Source organism: Cololabis saira, chromosome 23 (genome assembly GCF_033807715.1).
Source record: "Cololabis saira isolate AMF1-May2022 chromosome 23, fColSai1.1, whole genome shotgun sequence".
NCBI lineage: Eukaryota > Metazoa > Chordata > Actinopteri > Beloniformes > Belonidae > Cololabis > Cololabis saira.
Window position 1 is genome coordinate 7,896,329 of NC_084609.1, and position 21,582 is coordinate 7,917,910.

The 21,582-nt window shown below is 38.8% G+C and overlaps 1 protein-coding gene across 1 annotated transcript; it reads left to right on the forward strand.

Moving 5' to 3' along the window:
- The first annotated feature begins 1,921 nt into the window (after nucleotides 1-1,921).
- Nucleotides 1,922-12,304, forward strand: fam3c (FAM3 metabolism regulating signaling molecule C). The gene is made up of 10 exons (XM_061714211.1): nucleotides 1,922-1,976; nucleotides 2,197-2,281; nucleotides 2,361-2,462; nucleotides 3,749-3,775; nucleotides 3,851-3,974; nucleotides 8,470-8,528; nucleotides 8,717-8,767; nucleotides 8,835-8,919; nucleotides 8,994-9,120; nucleotides 12,188-12,304. Exons 2-10 carry the CDS (start codon nucleotides 2,266-2,268, stop codon nucleotides 12,275-12,277), a joined length of 681 nt encoding a protein of 226 aa, XP_061570195.1. The 5' UTR covers nucleotides 1,922-1,976; nucleotides 2,197-2,265; the 3' UTR covers nucleotides 12,278-12,304.
- Nucleotides 12,305-21,582: the final 9,278 nt, after the last annotated feature.

Consider the following 21,582-nt stretch of genomic DNA (forward strand, 5'->3'; position numbering starts at 1 on the left):
TCACATAACAAACAACAACAAAGTCTATTCCAATATATTTTCCAACATTAGAGACTTTAGTGTGCAGTAAACAATTTCTAACATTAAATGATGTAAGCATGCAAAAAATAAAAGTCTGCAAGTGTACAATAGCCCATAACTGGAGTATTAAAAATAGAATAGAATAGAATAAGCTTTATTGGCCAAGTATGAACATGCCAGACAGGGATTTTTTTTTTTTTTTTTCGCTCACTGAACCCAGATTTAAATAGTTACAAACAGTAAATAGACAAATGGCTCCTATTAACATTTATACAATGTAAAAGTGAAAGGTGCAGCAGTATGAGGTAGTTATGGTTATTGGAAAGTGCATGTGAAAACCACACAAAGTTATGGATAAGCCCTGAATGCAGGCATTGTGACGTAGAATGGTCAAATTGGTTTAATTCACCGCACGAATCAGCACAGATTACTTTCTAATATTGTATTTGACCCGGTCTTTGGACATTTTGACCGTATAGAAACATAATTCTTGCCATTTTAAGAATGAGATGTACCTGCTGTACTCTACTGCCCTTACTTTTTAACAACTTGTGCTTTCTATTATTTTAACTCTTCTTATCATTTTATTTCATTTTATTTGTTATTTGCTGTTTAATTGTGTCTTGCCACTTTTAATGTTGATGTAAAGCACTTGTGCTGTACAAATAAACTTGCCTTTCCTTGCATTGTTATAGCATATGATTGTGGTTATTATTATTATTATTGCACTATTATTAAAGAATATTTTTAAAGAAATATGAGGCTCTATTTGTGGCAAAAGTAACTTAAAAAGGAACAACATAAAACTGAAAGAAGGTTGATGACGGCCAAACACTAAAACTGTTCACAAATATATACAAAATTATATTATGTTATGAGATCTCATGGGATGTTATATTATAGTATTATTATATTGTTATATATTATAGTATGGTGATATCATTTTGTTATATGTTATAATATTATAAAAAATATTGTGTTATATTAGGATATTATTATATTATTATATGCTATTATAGTATTACATATATTACTTTATATTATATTGTGCTATATTAGTTAGTTAGTTAGTTAGTTCATATTTATTTCGGTCAGCACAAAAAATCAACAAACAAGATAACACAGGTTTTCCTTTGGTGAACATTGTGATTATTTTGACCGAAAAGGTCTGGGCTTGAAGCATAAAGCTTATCTTGCCCACCTTTTAACTGAATAGAATATACAAGAAGAACAAATGAAGTATCATAAGTCTACACAAAATAATAATAATAATAGCAATAATAATGATAATAATAACAATGATAGCTCTGAAAACAGAAAGTGAAAAGATGCTAAGGAAACCGACAAAACCAATTTAAGTTGTCATTTTATTTCATGCATGTGTGCATTCTTCTTTGTTTGCTTATTGTGTTTCTATATATGTGTCCATTACCTTTGCTTTGAATAATATCTTGTATGCTTTTATTGAGTTTGCTAGTTTAAGGTCATTGTGTAATGAGTATTATATCACTCTATATGATAATTATCTATTTATTTATTTATGTATTTATTTTTCAAATTAATATTCTTTATTTATTTTCTTTCATTATATTATTTACACACACACGCACACACACACACACACACACACACACACACACACACACACACACACACACACACACACACACACACACACACACACACACACACACACACACACACACACACACACACACACACATCATTGTAACTCGATGTTTTCTTTTGTTGTTGTTTGTACTGTATGTTAATAAAAAAAATAAACAAATAAAACTGTTCACAAAGTTAAGCATTTTGAAAAAAATAAAAAAATAAAAACAACTTTTTCTTTTACAGCGGAGCATCCTCTCGGTAGTTTTTATTCCCATCTTTGCAGCGCTGTTTCGGACCGGAAGTGACGTCGCTGTCGGGCTCCTCACGTCGGGATTCTGCAGGTAAGAAACATTTATCCCTATTTTAAGACTTTCTACAGATATAACAGCTATTTAATTTCCATTATAACTCAACCTGGAGGATTTATCCGGATAACCGACCTGTCAGCGTCGGTTTAAGCCGCTAAACTTGTACAGAGACGTGAGGAGGAGTTTATTACTCCGCTATAAACACAATAATTCATGTTTATTGACGTGTACAAACCACATGTTCTCCCTTCAGCCTTAACGTGGTGTTTTCCGGCCCAGAGTCGCTGGTTTCGAGGGTTTATTCGGCCGGAGAGTCGCCAGGATGCTCAGAGTCAGCGGTAGGTGTTTCTGTCCCTTAAAAACATGAATTAAATAATTTATAACTCCATGGTTGACGTGGTTCTTCCTCCCTGGCAGGTGTGCTGAAGCTGGCTGCTCTGGTCGGAGTTTTCCTCCTGGTGGTGTTTCTGGCCTTCCAGCTGCTGGACATCAACGACTTCAACCTGGGGGGGGTCATGTGTGAGTATAGGAGGTTAAAACTGAAGCTCTGAGGATAAAACTAAAGATCTGAGGATAAAACTGAAGATCTGAGGATAAAACTGAAGATTTACCAGTAGAAACAAGTCATGTGTGAGTATCTGAGGATAAAACTGAAACTAAACAAGTAGAAACAAGTCATGTGTGAGTATATGAGGTTAAAACTGAAGATCTGAGGTTAAAACTGAAGATCTGAGGATAAAACTGAAGATTTACAAGTAGAAACACATCATGTGTGAGTATCTGAAGTTAAAACTGAAACTAAACAAGTAGAAACCAGTCATGTGTGAGTATCTGAGGCTAAAACTGGAGCTTTATGAGTAGAAACAAGTCATGTGTGAGTATCTGAAACTAGAGCAGGAGTAAGTGAGACAAAGTCAACATGGACGGATCCTGTCAGCTGTTTGTTTTAGGTCGTTAGTTATTTTAGAAAATCCTCAAATGCAGCCAGAGATGTTCCGCTTTAGCAGACTGAAGGTCGTCCTGGATTCTGCTGTGTTTCTGAAGCCGCCGGTGCAAACCTCCACCTCTCGAGCTGCCTCCACCCGCTGCCTGCTCTCACCAGAGACCACAGCGTCGTCTGCAAACGTAGTTGTGGAGATTCCTCTCTAACCTCCTCCGTCAGTCCGTCCGTCCCCATAGCAACAAGAAAAGGGCTCAGAGTTGTGCTCGGTGCAGTCCCACCTCCACCCTGAACTCCCCCTGTCACACCTATTGCACACACCCCACCATCTTGTCCTTTAGACAACGTCAGACTCGGCAGGTTCAGAAGTCTGAATAAAGAATAATAAATTCCGCTGGATGTCGTTTATAACGCCGGACGGACGATCTTCGTCGTGCGTTGAGGTTTCCACACCAAGAGACGAAGGAGAAGGTTGAATAAATTCAATAAACGTGGCGTAGAAATATACCTTCAAAGTTTTGTCGATGATTGAAACCCGACTTGAAACCCAAAAATCTGAAATTTAGCAACAAAAACTTGAGTTTTCCTCTTAACCTGCTTTAGATTTCACTCGACCAGCTTCGATTCGGCATCAAAATGCAGGAAAATCGGTCTTTAGTCTCTTAATTTTGCTCTAAAGCGACAGACTTCGAGGTTTCTTTGTTTTTTTTCTGTCTCTAAATGAGAGAAGAAACAAGACATCACGTCGGAGCAGGACGGCTTCGTCTTAGATTCCCAGTTTTTCTTTCCGAGAAAAGTACCACCGTAAACGAAGAAACGCACCGCAGGAGTGAATTAATCTCTGGTTTTGCTTCTTGTCTTTCAGCCAGATCTTTGCCGGCGAACGTAGATCGTAAGTATCCGCACTCCGTCCCCTGAGATCGATCGTGGTGAAAACGGTGAGTAAACGACGTTTCTGCCTCCGCAGCGACGAACCCGCTGCGGCACCGGTGCGGCCTGAGCAAGGACTGTCCGCCGGGACACCTGGCCTTCAAGATGACGAGCGGCGCCGCCAGCGTGGTCGGGCCCCGGATCTGCCTGGAGGACAAACCGTGAGTCACGCCGTTGTGGGGTTTGGTTTTCATTAGAGCTATCAAAGTTAACGCGTTAATAACGCGTTAACTTAACGCCGACGCGCATTATATCATTTCTGGCGGTCGACGGCACCCGTAGCTTGAGGAAAAGTATGATGAACTACTGCGTGAACTAGTTTGAAAAGCGAGGAAAGATGGAGATTGAAAAGGGACTTTTGAACGGCTAGTTCACTTTCAAAAAGATGCCAGATGGTTCGCTGGACAAGATTAAAGTTATTTGCATGTTCTGTCGATTTGAAATGAATTACCATGGAAGTACGTTGAGTCTCAAGCCTTTTATTTGAGCCTTTTATTTTCCTCCATATGAGGTTAGACATAATTACATGGAATATTTAACTGACCAATGCACTTCTTGTACAATGTTTGTGATGCATATGGTTCATTGTTTCACATTGAGCTGCTTAAAAAAACAAGGAATCTTAAGTTAGTCTTTACAAGTGTAAAGTTGGGACTATATTGTGTTTATGAAGGAATGTTACATTCAGGTCAAAAGCTTTTTTTGTGTGGAAAATTGAATAAACATTGGCATAAAGCAAGCATATTTTCCCTTTTTCGTGTTGTTAACAGTATTAAAAACATGTTAAAAAATACCTTAAGGTAGTTTAGAACAGCAAAAAATGTGTCAATAAATGTGCGATTAATCGCGATTTAAAAAAATGAATGGTTTGACAGCCCTAGTTTTCATCGAGTCCCTTCAGCTCTGGCGAGAGCTGCGTTTATCTTTATCCGTCCTCTTTAACTATTTATGACCGGCTGGAGCGCCGGCGCTCCCGTTTGCATATTGATTTTCAAAACATACAATTACAACCAGATAAAACAGAGCAATAATTCTTTCTGCAGGTTAAACAGGAAGAGTTTCACTTCAACATCCTGCATTTAGTGTCCCAGAGTTTTAATCCATTAAATCGTTTGGAAAAATCGCATAATAATCCAGTAAAATTGGATTCATCTGGAGCTGATTTCAGCGTCGGATGAATACAAGTTATCTAAACACAATATATAAAATGATATATCTAAAAAACTAAAGTATGAATTCATTCTAAATCATTTTCCTGTGGTTTGAAAGGCTTCTGTGTTACTTTTTCTAGCTGTGGGATTTCTGTATTTAGAAAAAATGTGTAAAATTAAAAAATGATTTACATTTTTTTGGTAGTTATTTGCACTTTTTAGCAATTTATTTAGTTAGTTTGCACTTGTAACATAGAGATTATTAACCCTTTATGGCCAGCTGGAGCGCCGGCGCTCCCGTTTGCATATTGATTTTCCAAACGTACATGTATGTGCAATTACAACCAAATAAAACTGCAATAATTCTTTCTGCAGGTTAAACATGAAGAGTTTCACTTACATATCCTGCATTTAGTGTCCCAGAGTTTTAATCCATTAAATCATTTGGAAAAATCACATAATAAACCAGTAAAATTGGATTCATCCGGATGATTACGCGATATATAAAATTATATATAGTATGAATTCATTCCAAATATTTTCCTGTGGTTTGAAAGGTTTCTGTGTTACTTTTTTCCATTGACAGTTTTGAGGTATCTAGCTGTGGGATTTCTGTATTTAGAAAAATATGTGTAAAATACATTTCTTTTGGTAGATATTTGCACTTTTGAGCAATTTATTTAGTTAGTAAGGACTTGTAACATACATATTATTAAAGATTGGCTTATATGGGTTGTTTTGATGCACAGCAAATAAAAATACGCCATAAAATGGCAGTATAGCATACAGACATGTAGAAATATGCTTAGGCGGACTTCATAAAGGTCATAAAGGGTTAAAGCTTCATCTTCCCTGGATGCCGGTGACATAAACTTCTCTGTCAACACCAGCAGCAGATCCTGCTTTTTAACAGCTGTCCGTCAGAAACAGATAATAGTGAATGTTTACTGGTCACGGCGGTCTGGTGATGCCACATTATCTCCGGAGAAATAAAGATTATCTGTGTTTGTTCACACTGATCACACGTACAGTAGTTTATCATTTAAGATCTGTTTTAAGGAGTTGTTGCCACGTCACACGGAGATAAGATCGCTTTTACAGGATTACGAGACAAACACGACTGACAGCATTTTCGGCCCTTCGCCTCGATCCGGCAGGAATATCCTAAAGGTCAAACCTGTTTGTGGCTCGCCACAAGTCAAACTGTTGGTTTTAGGTTATTATCTACGGATCAGTCGTACAGGTAACGACACGGGTTCTGTTTACCCAGCATTCTCTGCTTGTTCATGTGTTTGCTTTGTCAATATAACCTCGATTAGTCGAGTCGTTTCTGACAGGAAACCTCCTGCGTTTGTGTTTGCAGGTGGTAACAGGTGTTTGCAAATATTTGCAAGTGTTTGCGGGTATTAACAGGTCTTTACAGGTGTTTGTAAGTGTTTGCAGGTGTTTGCAGATGTTCAAGTGGTGCAGTTGTTTGCAGGTGTTTGCAGATGTTCAAGTGGTGCAGTTGTTTGCAGATGTTTGCAGATGTTCAAGTGGTGCAGGTGTTTACAATGTTCAAGTGGTGCAGGTGTTTGCAGGTGTTTGCAGATGTTCAAGTGGTGCAGGTGTTTGCAGTGTTCAAGTGGTGCAGGTGTTTGCAGATGTTTGCAGGTGTTTGCAGGTGTTTGCAGATGTTCAAGTGGTGCAGGTGTTTGCAGATGTTCAAGTGGTGCAGGTGTTTGCAGATGTTTGCAGATGTTTGCAGGTGTTTGCAGGTGTTTGCAGATGTTCAAGTGGTGCAGGTGTTTGCAGATGTTTGCAGGTGTTTGCAGGTGTTTGCAGATGTTCAAGTGGTGCAGGTGTTTGCAGATGTTCAAGTGGTGCAGGTGTTTGCAGATGTTCAAGTGGTGCAGGTGTTTGCAGATGTTCAAGTGGTGCAGGTGTTTGCAGATGTTTGCAGATGTTTGCAGGTGTTTGCAGGTGTTTGCAGATGTTCAAGTGGTGCAGGTGTTTACAATGTTCAAGTGGTGCAGGTATTTGCAGTGTTCAAGTGGTGCAGGTGTTTGCAGATGTTCAAGTGGTGCAGGTGTTTGCAGATGTTCAAGTGGTGCAGGTGTTTGCAGATGTTCAAGTGGTGCAGGTGTTTGCAGATGTTTGCAGATGTTTGCAGGTGTTTGCAGGTGTTTGCAGATGTTCAAGTGGTGCAGGTGTTTGCAGATGTTTGCAGATGTTTGCAGGTGTTTGCAGGTGTTTGCAGATGTTCAAGTGGTGCAGGTGTTTGCAGATGTTCAAGTGGTGCAGGTGTTTGCAGATGTTTGCAGATGTTTGCAGGTGTTTGCAGGTGTTTGCAGGTGTTTGCAGGTGTTTGCAGATGTTCAAGTGGTGCAGGTGTTTGCAGATGTTCAAGTGGTGCAGGTGTTTGCAGATGTTCAAGTGGTGCAGGTGTTTGCAGATGTTCAAGTGGTGCAGGTGTTTGCAGATGTTTGCAGATGTTTGCAGGTGTTTGCAGGTGTTTGCAGATGTTCAAGTGGTGCAGGTGTTTACAATGTTCAAGTGGTGCAGGTGTTTGCAGGTGTTTGCAGATGTTCAAGTGGTGCAGGTGTTTGCAGATGTTCAAGTGGTGCAGGTGTTTGCAGGTGTTTGCAGATGTTTGCAGATGTTTGCAGGTGTTTGCAGGTGTTTGCAGATGTTCAAGTGGTGCAGGTGTTTACAATGTTCAAGTGGTGCAGGTGTTTGCAGGTGTTTGCAGATGTTTAAGTGTTTGCAGGTGTTTGCAGGAGTTCATAGATCTTTGCAGGTTTTCATAGGTGTTTAGAGGTGTTCAAGTGTTTGCAGATGTTTACAGGGGTTCATAGATATTTGCAGGTGTTCATACTAGGTATTTGTAGGTATTTGCAGAGGTTTACAGGTGTTTTTAAAGGGGACCTATTATGGCATCTAATACCTATTTTAAACAGGCCTTGAATGTCTTAAAAACAAGCTTTTGATTAAATAAATAAATTAGAAATTCAGCCTCTAAACCATGTCTTTATCTTCCCAGTCTCTAACCTCATTATCTATGCGGGATTCTGAGTGGGCGGGGCTATGATAATGAGGCTCTGTGCTGATTGGCTGCCTGAATGACGCGATACACCGCTACGAAAAGATGGTGGAAGCTCCTGCCGGCGGAGTTGTTGTTGTTGTTGTTCTGGCCAGAGTTAGTTTTGGGCGTGGTTTCACGCATCAGAGACCAACCGATGCAAATCGGAATCTCCAGAATCTTATTGGCTCGTAGATCCACATCACACTAGACGGCTCATCCGGGCGGCTGTACAGACACTGCAGAATTTGGTTGCTTTCCTCCTTCTCTGTGTTGGCAGGCTGAGGGGAGACCACTTTATATATGTTAAAGCAAGAGAAAACCTGTTTTTCATAATAGGTCCCCTTTAAGTGTTTATTGATGTTTGCAGGTGTTTGCAGGTGTTCAGGTGTTTGCTTGTCCCGACGGGCTCCAGTCTCACTGTCCTCGTCCTCTTGTTTGCAGATTAATGAGCAGCGTGAAGAACAACGTGGGACGAGGCGTCAACATCGCTCTCGCCAACGGTAGGTTTTCATTCAGAGTCCCGAACAAATTACCTGGAAATGGCTTTTGTGTCCGTTTCCAAACCGTCCGTTTCCAAACCGTCTGTTCATCACGCGGTTTATGATCGGTGTGATAAACGGACAGAGACGTGTTTTAGGTGCACAGATATGTTTTAAGTGGACTTCTAACCGGGCCGTTGTGTCTCCAGGTAAGACCGGGGAGGTGATCAGGACGGCGTTCTTTGACACGTGGGCCGGAGGTGGGTAAACTTCGGAGACGCTTTGCTCGCGTTCGTCCAAACCGGCGCTAACTTCCTGTCCCTGCAGACGTGGCGCCGCTGATCAAGTTCCTGAAGGAGATCGAGGACGGGACGATCGTGATGATGGCCTCGTTCGACGACCCGGCAACCAAGTAAGAACGTTTCCCTGAGACCTGGTCCGTCTCCCCGCCGCAGGACTAACCTGTCCTCTGTCATCCGTCCTCAGGCTCAACGACGAGGCCCGGAAACTGATCTCAGAGCTCGGCAGCACCGCCGTCAGCAGCCTGGCCTTCAGGGACAGCTGGATCTTCGTGGGGGGGAAGGGCATCAAGACCAAGAGCCCGTTTGAGCAGGTGAGAACCGGTTCCTGGTAGAGATGCACCATCAGGATTTTGAGGGCCGATCACGATCTCCAAAATCAGTATCTGCCGATCACAGCAAGAAATCCATAAATTCTCCAATAGTGTTGTCTCATTTACAACACTGCCATTGTATTATTATGTATAAAAATGAGGAGATGAGAAAGTATCATGAATTGTCTGTTTTATTGCAGGCTGAGGCAATATGCAATATTTCACCCTTTAGAGACTCTTAGAAATGATTTAGTTTTAAACTATAAACCTTAGTTTTCCTGTGGAAAGAGGAATTAGAATTAGAATTAGAATTTCTTTATTGTCATTTGTACAGGTACAACGAAATTGGATGCTATCTTTAAGGTGCATGGTTTTAAAAAAAATAAATGTATTAAAACAACAACTATAAAAATAAATACTCTCTAAAAGGACACAAATAGGAAGACAACATACAGGTATTGCACGGTTCGGTCAGTATTGCACATGGAAAAAGTCAGTTTGAGTATTTAGCAGTATTGAGTGTAGTTATGGCTCTGGCATAGAAACTGTTCTTGAGTCGGTTTGTGCGTGATTTCAGTGTCCTGAAACGTCTGCCTGATGGCAACAGTTCAAAGAGTGAGTGTCCGGGGTGAGTGGAAAGAGGAATTAAATGTTAACATAAAAAATGACTTATGAAATCTTTGTTAAAGCTTTAGCGATAGCATCCGCCGCATGTGAGGAAACTGTTGTGAGGAAACTCTTCACACTAGAACTCCACATGTCACTCGTGAAGCGACTGACACGACTGTCGTCCTGCGTGAGGGTTTGGATGTGACTGTATATAGTTTGGTAAAACTCCAGCGAACATTTATCAGTGAAATATTTATGACTCAGCAGCGTGTACCGCAGATCCAAGCTGCAAACGACGCGTTTAAACCCAACGTCGTCTACAACAGAAAGCGGCTGATGATCAAGGCTTATGAAACCATTACCTTACGATGTAGTTCTTTATTTTTCTTGCTGTTGTTGCTGTCGTTTATAGGTCTCTGTTACAGCTGAGTTAGCGGCGTTTCTCCTTTTCTTTCTCTGCCTTAGCAGCAATTCAATTGTCTAATCAGCATAGATAGATAGATAGATTCCAGACTCATGGTCCATACACAAATACAATCAAGAACTCGCAATACAAAAAGATTAAAAAACACAGAAATAAAAAATAGTCTGACTCATTTTAAAAGACACGTATACCAATGATTCCATAACTGAGACGTGCAGCCTGTGGCGCTGTACATAATGTTCATAATTAGCTTAGTTGTGTTGAAATTCTTTTGTAACATTCCTCAGCGGGGTATCTTCTTTACATACTTTGCAACCTGCAAATTTGTTGTCCTATTCAGACGTTGTAAAACTCCCGTACCGGTGACGCCATTTTCAGTGTTGATGCTTTGTAGAGACGTCCACGTCCTCTTAGGACACCTGGGTGTGAGGTGTGGAAACGCAGCGGTTTGTTGTTGTAAACTTCATCTGTTCGGACCGCTTTGAACTATTATTTTGAGAACGCCGATCAAAGCCGATAGGGGCATTATCGGCCGATACCGATTGGTTGCTAATAGGGCTGCAACTAACGATTAGTCTAAACGATTAGTCGACTAATCGGATAATTAGTCATTTTTTTTAAATTTAGTATGAGGTTGCTTTAATTATGTTGCAATTGATAATAAACACAAGAAAGATGGTACTACATCCCTGCTATGACTGTTTCCTTCATCCTGCTCCCGTAGTGTTTATATCCACTCCCGCAAAGCTCAGAGAATTCATGCCCGCATGGCGCACAATAATAGAGATGCATTGATTTAGTGTCTTCTCCCGTCCGGCAAGAGAAAAGTCCAGACAAATCTGTCTGATTTAATGTTAACATGATGATTGTGGAGCTTGATGGATAACTGACAGTTCATAGGTCACCTGACTGAACGTTAGATGCAAATCCATCATTGTCATCACACAAGCTTTTTCGCCTTTCACACATCAATTATGATTGAGGTTTTAGCAACGAGAGTAGCTGTGAGTTACGGTAGCCGAGACCCGCCATTGCTGAAAATAAAATAAACGCTGCAAACAGAAACAAACGCTGCTGCAAATAAAAGATACGCTGCAAATAAAATAAAAAAACGACGCAAATAAAAAAGGCACATCGGAAGTGAATTACCGGGGACTATTTTTGCTGATGCACCGTTGTTTTTATTTTACATGGCCTAACACATTAAAAATTACACGTAGGGACATTGAACACTAACCTTTTCACTTATTTTCTTATTCGTTGTTCTTCTTATTCCTCGCTCTTATTTCTTCCTTTTCACTTACGTCCTCTTCGTCTTCTTCTTCTCCTCTCACGTAAAAAACACCGGTGCATCAGCAAAAATAGTCCCCGGTAATTCACTTCCGTTGTGGCTTTTTTATTTGCGTCGGTTTTTTTTTATTTGCAGCAGCGCTTATTTTTATTTGCAGCATTTATTTTATTTGCTAAGCGTTTATTTTATTTGCAGCGGCGTTTGTTTCTGTTTGCAGCGTTATTTTCAGCAATGGCGGGTCTCGGCCACCGTAGTGAGTGGCTCAAATAATACTAATAAATAACATGAAATAAACAAAGTTAAAGAATGAAACAAATTAATTGAACAAATGAAAATAGGCTTAATATCTTACCAAAGCGTCCAAAGAGTCCATTTCGTTCAACACTCCGACGTGCTTTCTCTTCAAATGCATTACCAACGTGCTCCCGTGAAAAGCACGGTCGGCTTTGCAAACCTTGCGAGTCATCTTTTTATTCACCGTATCGAGGCTAAAATGCTCCCGAACTTTTGAAGTTTTATTACCCGCAGAGATTGTATTGAAGTGAGATGCCTCACTCCATTGGAAAAAACACGTCTGGCGACATTTGTCGACAATGGAATTCATTGTCGACAAATTTGATTATCGATTTTTGTCGACAACATCGACGAATCTATTGCCGATCGATCGGTGCATCTCTAGTTCCCGGTGCCCGAGCTGGTTCTGGTTCTGACTCAGACCTCTGGATGTCTCCCCCCCCCTGCAGCACATGAGGAACAGCGCCGACACCAACAAGTTCGAAGGCTGGCCCGACGTCCTGGAGATGGAGGGATGCCTACCGCAGAGGGAGGATTAGCTCTGGTCGCCGCGGCAACCAGCCTCAGGCATTACTTCCTGGGACGTTTCCCCCCGAGTTGATGGTTACGCTTCAGGCCCGGGGAGTAGGGGGGGGTTTGGGGTGCCCCAGTGCCCCCCCCTCCCATCCAGCCGCCGTTTGGGATGGTGTTGTTCTGGTCGGAGCAGGAAACTGTTGCAGAAACCTGGTAGAAGTTCGTTAGGGGATCTGTCTTGATTTACTTTCACCTTTTATTCCTTCGAGGGCCAAAGACTTTGCACTGTTTTTCACGTTCTTGAGAGGGGGGGGGATACGGAAGAGTATTAGGGCCAGGCAGGAGGAAAAATAAAACTATTTTAGAGGAAGTTTTTTTTCTTTATGCTCTTAAAAAGTGCATAATGAAATGTCGATAATGACGAGAAAAAAGTCGAAATGACGAGAAAAAAGTCAACATTTGGTGAATAAAGTTGAAATGTTGAGAAAAAAGGCGAAATTTCAACTTTATTCTTGAAATTGTATTTCAAGAATAAAGTTTTATGTAAAGTATTATGACTTTATTCACAAAATTTCGAATTTATTCTTGAAATTGTATTTCAACATTATTCTCGACATTTTGACTTTTTTCTCGACATTTCGACTTTTTTTTCGAAGTGCACAAAAGAAAAAAATCTTCCCCTCTCAAATATTTTTTTCTCCTGCATGGCCCTAATACTCTTCTTTAGGGGGGGGGCTAAACGTTAACATTACTCACCTGCCTTAACTTTCTCCGGGGTTCCTCCTATCCTGTTTTCTTTCCTGGATCTTCTAATCAAATGTACCACATTCACTGTGAAACGTGTAAATACTTCTGTAGACGAGGGGCGGGGCTTCCAAGATTGTAATTTAACACTTTGATAATAATATAATTTCTTAAATAAATGGTATTGTAACGGAGCGTGTTGGTGGATTCTGTGTTTGTTCTCCGGGGTGCCACAGGGATCGGTGCTGGGCCCCCTTCTCTTTTCACTATACACCTCTTCACTAGGTGAAATCATCAGCTCTCACGGCTTCTCCTACCACTGCTATGCTGATGACACCCAGCTCTTCCTTTCCTTCCCACCTGGCGACACGACCGTCTCAATATCGGCCTGTCTTTCTGATATCTCTGCGTGGATGAAGGACCGTCACCTTCAGCTAAATCTGTCCAAGACTGAGCTCATTGTCATTGTGTTGTTTTCTGAGATGTTAGTCGCTTTGGATAAAAGCGTCCGCTAAATGACAGTAGTTGTAGTAGCAGTAGCAGTAATAGTAGTAGTAGTTTTTGCTCACTTTAAGTCATTAAACCACGAAGCGTCTCAGATCTCTGGATCTGGTAGAACAACATTCGTGGCTCCAGGTGGTCCAGGATCCTGGAGGGCAAATCTCTCTCCTTAAATGAAAGGGAACAGAAAGAAGACTAAGCTTATTTTATCTGTCCATTTTTCCTAAGAAATCAAATTTCAATTAATGTTATAATAAAAAAACTAATTACAAATTATACAAAAAAAAAAAAACAGAATAACAGGAGCGCTGCTGGTGTCCCCACAACCACCGGTGCTCTTTCAATGGGTGCAACAGTGAACTCGTGTTTTTCATAATAGGTCCCCTTTAAACAAAACATGACAGTAAATCACAAAATGGCCTGAAGAGTAGGGTTGCCACCCGTCCGGTAAAATACGGAATTGTCCTTTATTTGAGAAAAAAATGTTGCGTCCCGTATTGAACTAATACGGGATGCGATTTGTCCCGTATTTTCATTAACGCCCCATACACACGTCTGTCACACACACATCTACACTAAATTTACCAATACTGAACAAAATAAAAACACAGGAAACATTAAGGCCAGCAAAATCTTTGTGGCGGGACAACAGGACCTGCTGCGCTCTGTATATTATAGTTGAATTATTGAAATAAATGAACTTTTACACAGTATTCTAGTTGAATTATTGAAATAAATGAACTTTTACACAGTATTCTAGTTGAATTATTGAAATAAATTAACTTTTACACTATTTGCTAGTTGAATTATTGAAATAAATTAACTTTTACACCATATTCTTCACCTGTAGGCTATATTATACATCTGGGCTGATGTGGACATACATAGAATAGGAGGATATTTCAGTTGCTAGTATGGTTGTCTGTCTGTACAGTCATGCAAGTTCAATGCTATTAAAGCACTTTAAACTTTAAATCAAAGCATTTTGTTTTTTCATATAAAATAAACACTTTTTTATGCAGTTTAGAAGTTTTGGGGCTTTTTTTTGGCTCCTGCGCTGCTGAAATCAGGTGTCCCTTATTTCTATTTCTGAAAGGTGGCAACCCTACTGAAGAGTAATGACAAAACAGAACAGCAATGTGAATATAAATGCAAACAAAGAGACCCAACAGAAGAAGACAAATAATTATACAACAAAAATGTCTAAATCATAGAAAAGCTGGTGGCCTTCAGGACATGAATCATATGAGCCTCTCTCTGCTTGAGGCGTCTGACTCTGTCCCCACCCCTTGCATCCACACTGATCACCTCAATCCCTGAAACTTGTAGAGAAGAGTCAATTGTGTGTTGTGCCTCCATATAATGTTTGGCAATTGGGTAGTTCACATTTCTAGTACGAATGGCTTATTTATGTTCAGCCACAGGGTGGCTTCCCTGGCCTCAATGAGGATTTTGACCTTTCATCTTTTCTATGATTTAGCATTTATATTCACATTGCTCTTCTGTTTTGTCATTACTCTTCAGGCCATTTTGTGATTTTGTTTAAGGGAGGGGAGATTTTCTAGTTTTATTATTCTTTGTATGGTTTTCATTTTGGCACTCGTGATTTACGTTATACTGCTACACTGTGTAACTTATTAACAGTCAATTGATTTTGTTTGATTGTTCAGGAAGCAGAATATGTGGGTGCTCCTGCCGGCGCCTCCTTCAGGCCTGGAGGAGCATTGCATAGACCTGAGGAGCCACAGCTGAACTGAATCCTCTATAATTATGGATGGTTTTTGTCTCTTGTCTCCATACACCCTGAGGAAGGCGCAAGCCGACACGCGTTGGTGTTTTTTAGATGTAACCCAGTTTAAATAAAGGTTTTTTAACTTTTTTCAAGCCACCAGAGTGCCTGCATTTTTTCTTTTGAGTACAAATTATACACATTTTTAAATAGCATAAAAAAAAGACTTTCAAATAAACGTAATAAAAAAAACCCCAAAAAACCAACACTACAACAAAGTTATAAAATAACACACAATAGCTGTCGTCAAACACAGATATTCGTATTCTTTTTTGATGCAAAGAAGAAATATATGACAATGGTGCTAAAAAGAGAGAAAAAAAGAAAACCCACCTAACTTAACAATTATCATGATATTTCTTCATCAAACTGGCTTTTATTATTCTTTTAAATGTAATGTTTGATTTGCATTCTTTGGCTTCTGTATCCAGATTGTTCCATAAACTGATATCTTTTACAGAAACACAACATTCCATTAATTAAAGTTATACTTATTTTCTCTTCATCTTCTGCATCCTTCTTCCCCTCTTTTATTTTACCCTTCACGGTTCCTCCCAAAGGCTCGTTGTTATGATCTCATGTCATTTAATTTTATATGTTTGTGTAATTTTTATTAACAATTTTGTTGTTGCTGTAGTTGTTGTTTAAATTTATTTAAGAATCTACTTTAATATATTTTTTCTTCTTCCAGATTTAAAAAATGACTAAATTTGATGGTTTTACGACCTTTAAGGGCTTTTAAATGTTTTTTATTTTCTTTTTTCTTTACATTAAAACATCTTTCTGGCTCCATCTTCTCAGGCTGAGGTCCTTCACGTCGCTATGAGAGGATCCTTTAGGAAAAGATAAATCAATAATGAGTTAGATGTTTTGTTCTGTCTCTTTTTAATTAGTGAATCTATAAATGACCCCAGAAACCACTTCATGAATGTCTGCTTGTATCAGGACACATTTCTAAAATAATAATGATAATAATAATAATAACAATAATAATAAACTTTATTTATATAGCACCTTTCTTTCAACAAAGTTGAACAAAATAAAATACATCAAGATAAAAATACAGTGCATAGTGGATAAGAACATAAGACAGCAATAACCAAGTCTAAAATGAATACCAATATTCACACCACAATAAAAGCTTTTCTAAAAAGGAGTGTTTTTAGTAAATATTTAAAAGTAGTGGGGGATTTATCTGACCTGATCTCAGCAGGTAAAGAGTTCCAAAGTTTGGGTCAAAATGTGTCAAATCACATCTCGCATATATTTCTTTCAGTTAAATTTGTAAACTTTAATTTACAGATGAATCCTCCGAACATGATTAATCTGTCAAATAAACTTTCAGTGCTAAAAATACATCGTAAATCATAATAAGTAACAAGAAAACGCTCAGCAGTTCCGGCGGTTCCGGGTCCGGCCTGCAGGGGGCGCTGCTGCTCCAGTTATGTCTCAGGTTGACATGTCTGCTCTCTTCTCTTCATGTAACTAGGATAGAATCATTAGTTTCAGCCTTGTGTGTAACTTTACCGATGGGAGGATCAATACTATTGAATTTATTTTATTTTATTTATTTAAAGGACAATGTGCAGGTACATTAAAAAGATGGCTGCACCAGAGTTAGCCACAAGCTAATTTCCATCTGTAGTCCTTGACAAACATAAATACTACACATTAGGGTTTACAATGACAGTATTCAAATGCAAATACAAGAAACAGACTACTGTACAATGTCCTGAAACCACAGTAAAAGGTTAACATTTAAAGCACTTAGTGCTAGTACAAAATACAGACCGATTAAAATAACATAGATTAGAATAATTTAACCTAAAATAAGGTTGGGTCAAGATAAATAAATCAGAAAATCCAAATGCCATCAGATGACATCAATGGAATCAATACTATTGATCAACCTGGTTGACGTCTGCAGTGGAGAGCAGGTCCAATAAGACTCATCACGGTCCGGTACCAGTCTGGATCTACTGCTGCTGGTACCGGTCCTGGATGTAGTTTTGGTTTTGTTTTTTTTAAATTACGTTTACTGGAAAGGGTTTTTTTTTAAATTATTATTATTACATGAATTGAAATGTATTTATTTATTTATTTATTTAAAGGTTTAGTTATCAGAGACAATGCACATTAATAATACATTTTAACACATGTAAAATATGCCAGAATTAGCCAAAAAGGATATTTTGCATGTGCTGTCCCTGGACTGGTGTAAAATAGTCAACCTAAAAGAAAGATTATTAAGATATAATCAATAAAACATTTCCGAATAAGAAGGCTCCATCAGAATAAATATTAAAAGGTAAGAGACTAAGCTAAAATGCATACACACACAGGTTAACATAAACTCAACAACAGACTATTGCTACAAATGAAAACAGAAACATGAAGCAGCAACAGTAACATCAACATTAATAACACAAGACACAATAACACACTAACAGGCCAAAAACAAGCAAGACAAAAGCACTAAACACAGAATAAAAAGCCATGCACAAAAAGCAACAGTGTAACTAAACAAACTAATAGGCAACATGACAGGTGTGTCACATTAGATTTCTTAGGAAAAAGGGACAGATAAAATAAGCTTGGTCTTCTTTCTGTTCCCTTTCATTCAAGGAAAGTGATTTGTTGTAATTATATTGAATTTTAATGAATGAAATAAAGAATAAAAATGAAATGAAAAGGCTTGAGAAATAAACAATAATAGCAAATAAAAATGAAAGATAAAAATGATCATATAGAAACATTTAGGTGCAATGATATAATACAGAATTTTGACAATGGCCTAGAATGTGAACATCCCATAATATACAGTACATGAAACGACCTAGAGATGCCCAGAGGTGTCAAGTAACGAAGTACAAATACTTTGTTACCTTACTTAAGTAGAAATTTTGGTTATCTATACTTCACTGGAGTAATTATTTTTCAGACGACTTTTTACTTTTACTCCTTACATTTTCACACAATTATCTGTACTTTTTACTCCTTACATTTTAAAAACAGCCTCGTTACTCTATTTCATTTCGGCCTTTATAAAAAAACTATCCAGTTAAATTGCTCCATCCGGATAGAGTGAATTTGGTTGTGGTTGTTTCAGATGTTCTTGTCCAGTTTTGTTCTTACATCCGTTCCCTCAGATTCCTGCAACTAAACTTGTATGTACATTCCAATAAAGGTTAGGATAAATGATAACATGCCTCTGAAGTTTGACTTTTTGCACTTTTTTTCCTTCCTTCCTTCCTTCCTTCCTTCCTTCCTTCCTTCCTTCCTTCCTTCCTTCCTTCCTTCCTTCCTTCCTTCCTTCCTTCCTTCCTTCCTTCCTTCCTTCCTTCCTTCCTTCCCTCCTTCCTTTTTCCCTTCCTTCCTTCTTTCCTCCTGCTCTCTCCCTCCTTCTTCCCTTCCTCTTTTCTCCCTTCCTTCCTTCTTTCCTTGTTTTCTCCATTCTTTCCTTCCTTATTTCCTCCCTTCCTTCTTTCCTCCCTTCCTTATTTTCTCCCTTCCTTCCTTCCTTCTTTCCTCCTGCTCTCTCCTTCCTTCTTCCCTTCCTCTTTTCTTCCTTCCTTCCTTCCTTCCTTCCTTCCTTCCTTCCTTCCTTCCTTCCTTCCTTCTTTCCTTCCTTCCTTCCTTCCTTCCTTCCTTCCTTCCTTTTTCCCTCCCTTCCTTCTTTCCTCCTGCTCTCTCCCTACTTCTTCCCTTCCTTTTTTCTCCCTTCCTTCCTTCTTTCCTTGTTTTCTCCCTTCTTTCCTTCCTTATTTCCTCCCTCACTCCCTTCCTTCCTTCCTTCCTTCCTTCCTCGCTTCCTTCCTTCTTCCCTTCCTCTTTTCTCCCTTCCTTCCTTCTTTCCTTCTTTTCATTATTCCTTCCTTCTTTCTTTCCTCCCTTCTTCTCTTCCTCCTTCCTTGACCCGAAGACAGCACAAGGGTTAATGCTCAATAGTACACATATATGGTTCTTTAATATATTTACATTATACTAAGATACATTCATTTTCAATGGCTTTTGTCCTTAATGGCTTTTTTCCCCCTTACATTACTTTTACTTTTATACTTTAAGTAGTTTTGAAACCAGTACTTTTATACTTTTACTTGAGTAAAAAACTTGAGTTGATACTTCAACTTCTACAGGAGTATTTTTAAACTCTAGTATCTGTACTTCTACCTGAGTAATGAATGTGAATACTGAAGACACCTGGAGATGCCGAGGATCTGGAGAAATCCCTGTGTTCAGGGACGGAGTCGCCTCCTGTGTGATGTCAGCGTTTCGTTGCCCCGGTAACAGCGGCGTCCGTCACTCACTGGCCCCGCCCCTTCCCAGAAGCCCCGCCCCCTTGTTTACGTCCTGCTTTGCCCCAAAAAAACCTTCCTCCACAACTGTTCTGTTTCAGGATCAGAGGAACCCTTCCCCCATCGCCCCCGGCAACAGCCTCCCCTCACACACACACACACACACACACACACACACACACACACACACACACACACACACACACACACACACACACACACACACACGCCGGCCCAGCAGCTGTGTTTACACTGGGCCGGTCGCCGTGGGAACATCCTGCTGACCTCAGCGCCTCAGACGCCGCGTCGGCCCCGCAGACGTATCGATCAGACGGATCAATAACTGATCAATAACTGATCAGATGGATCGACGCCTCCGAAACCAAAGTGGGTCAGAAGCCCCAGACAGTCTCCATAAAGATTATTTAGATTTAGATTTATTTATTCAGCACAGTATAAAAAACAGAACAAGTAACATACAAACCTAAAAGAGAGATTGGTGATGTGCTCGGCTTATACGAGGCCTCTATTATGTAAAATACAGCAAAAGATTGTACAAAGATTTAAAATATGCAGAATACATGATTGCAGTCTAAAAACTAAGACAAAGCAACAAAACAGCAGCATGAACAGAATACATGGTATCTATTTTTTATTTTTTTTTATTTTATTAGTTTGCACACAATAAAAGTAACACTTACAATCAAAATAGTAAAACAAATGTGACAGGAGAGGTCAAAAAGCCAACAGGCTTATGCAGCGGACCTCCCCTCAATTTAGGAAGTAAAACAGTAATTACAAAAACAAAAAAACACAACAAGACGAAAACTATAAACAAAAAACAAAGAAGGTTAGGCTACATACAAATACAAATCACACAAAAAATAATCAAAAAAAAAATCAACAAAGAAAACTTGTGACATTTTTTAAATGTGAATTAAATGAGATGATACATTTCTTTTAAAAATCTCTAGAGAAACAGAGCTTTTGATAATGTGAGATTTGGAGTTCCATATCTGTAACACCACGATATCTGAGGGAATACTGGCCGTGTTTAGTTTTATAAAAAGGAAGATGAAGATGATTAACCTGTCTAGTATATGTAATGCAATTACAAAAACAAAAATGTCATACATTCTGGATTCATTACAAATCAACTGTAATATTGCAAGCCTTTTATTATTTTAATATTGCTGATCATGGTTTACAGCTTAAGAAAACTCAAATATCCTATCTCAAAAATTAGAATATTCTGGGAATCTTAATCTTAAACTGTAAGCCATAATCAGCAATATTAAAATAATAAAAGGCTTGCAATATTTCAGTTGATTTGTAATGAATCCAGAATGTATGACATTTTTGTTTTTGTAATTGCATTACAGAAAAATAAAGAACTTTATCACAATATTCTAATTTTCTGAGACAGTCCTATACATGATTAAAGAAAAAAATAACAAATCTAGAAATATCATTAGGTAATCTGATCAATTAAATGTGTCCTGAGCTTATGTTTAAAATGATTGAATGAAGTAGAGGTAGAGAGATTGCTGTATAGGTGTTCCATAACTGGAATAACTGTTATAGTAGTACAGTAGTACCAGTTATTGCTGTATAGGTGTTCCATAACTGGAATAACTGTTATAGTAGTACAGTAGTACCAGTTATTGCTGTATAGGTGTTCCATAACTGTATCTGATGGAGAACTGACACAAACCAGTACGGAACTTCGGGAGATTTAAATGATTAGCCTGTCTTGTATTAAAATGTTGCATATCACTGTTGAACTGAAAAAAATCTTTACATGGCAAAGAAGATAAAACTGGCAGGAACAATACTTTGAAAATAAAATTTCAGGTTTAGTTTTGTTAATTTTGTTTTTGGTCAATGTACACAATTCCTTTTTTTTTTTTTTTTTTGACCAAAAAGGTATAGGCTGAAGCCTCATGGCAATATTATTATATATATTATATTATTATATATTATTTTGCCTATCCTTTTCAAC

What these genes read in the sequence shown, in the direction of transcription:
- fam3c (XM_061714211.1), top strand. An exon ending in CAACATCGCTCTCGCCAACG is followed by an intron (nt 8,529 to 8,716) that starts GTAGGTTTTCAT and finishes TTGTGTCTCCAG; the next exon opens with GTAAGACCGGGGAGGTGATC. An exon ending in CTTTGACACGTGGGCCGGAG is followed by an intron (nt 8,768 to 8,834) that starts GTGGGTAAACTT and finishes CTGTCCCTGCAG; the next exon opens with ACGTGGCGCCGCTGATCAAG.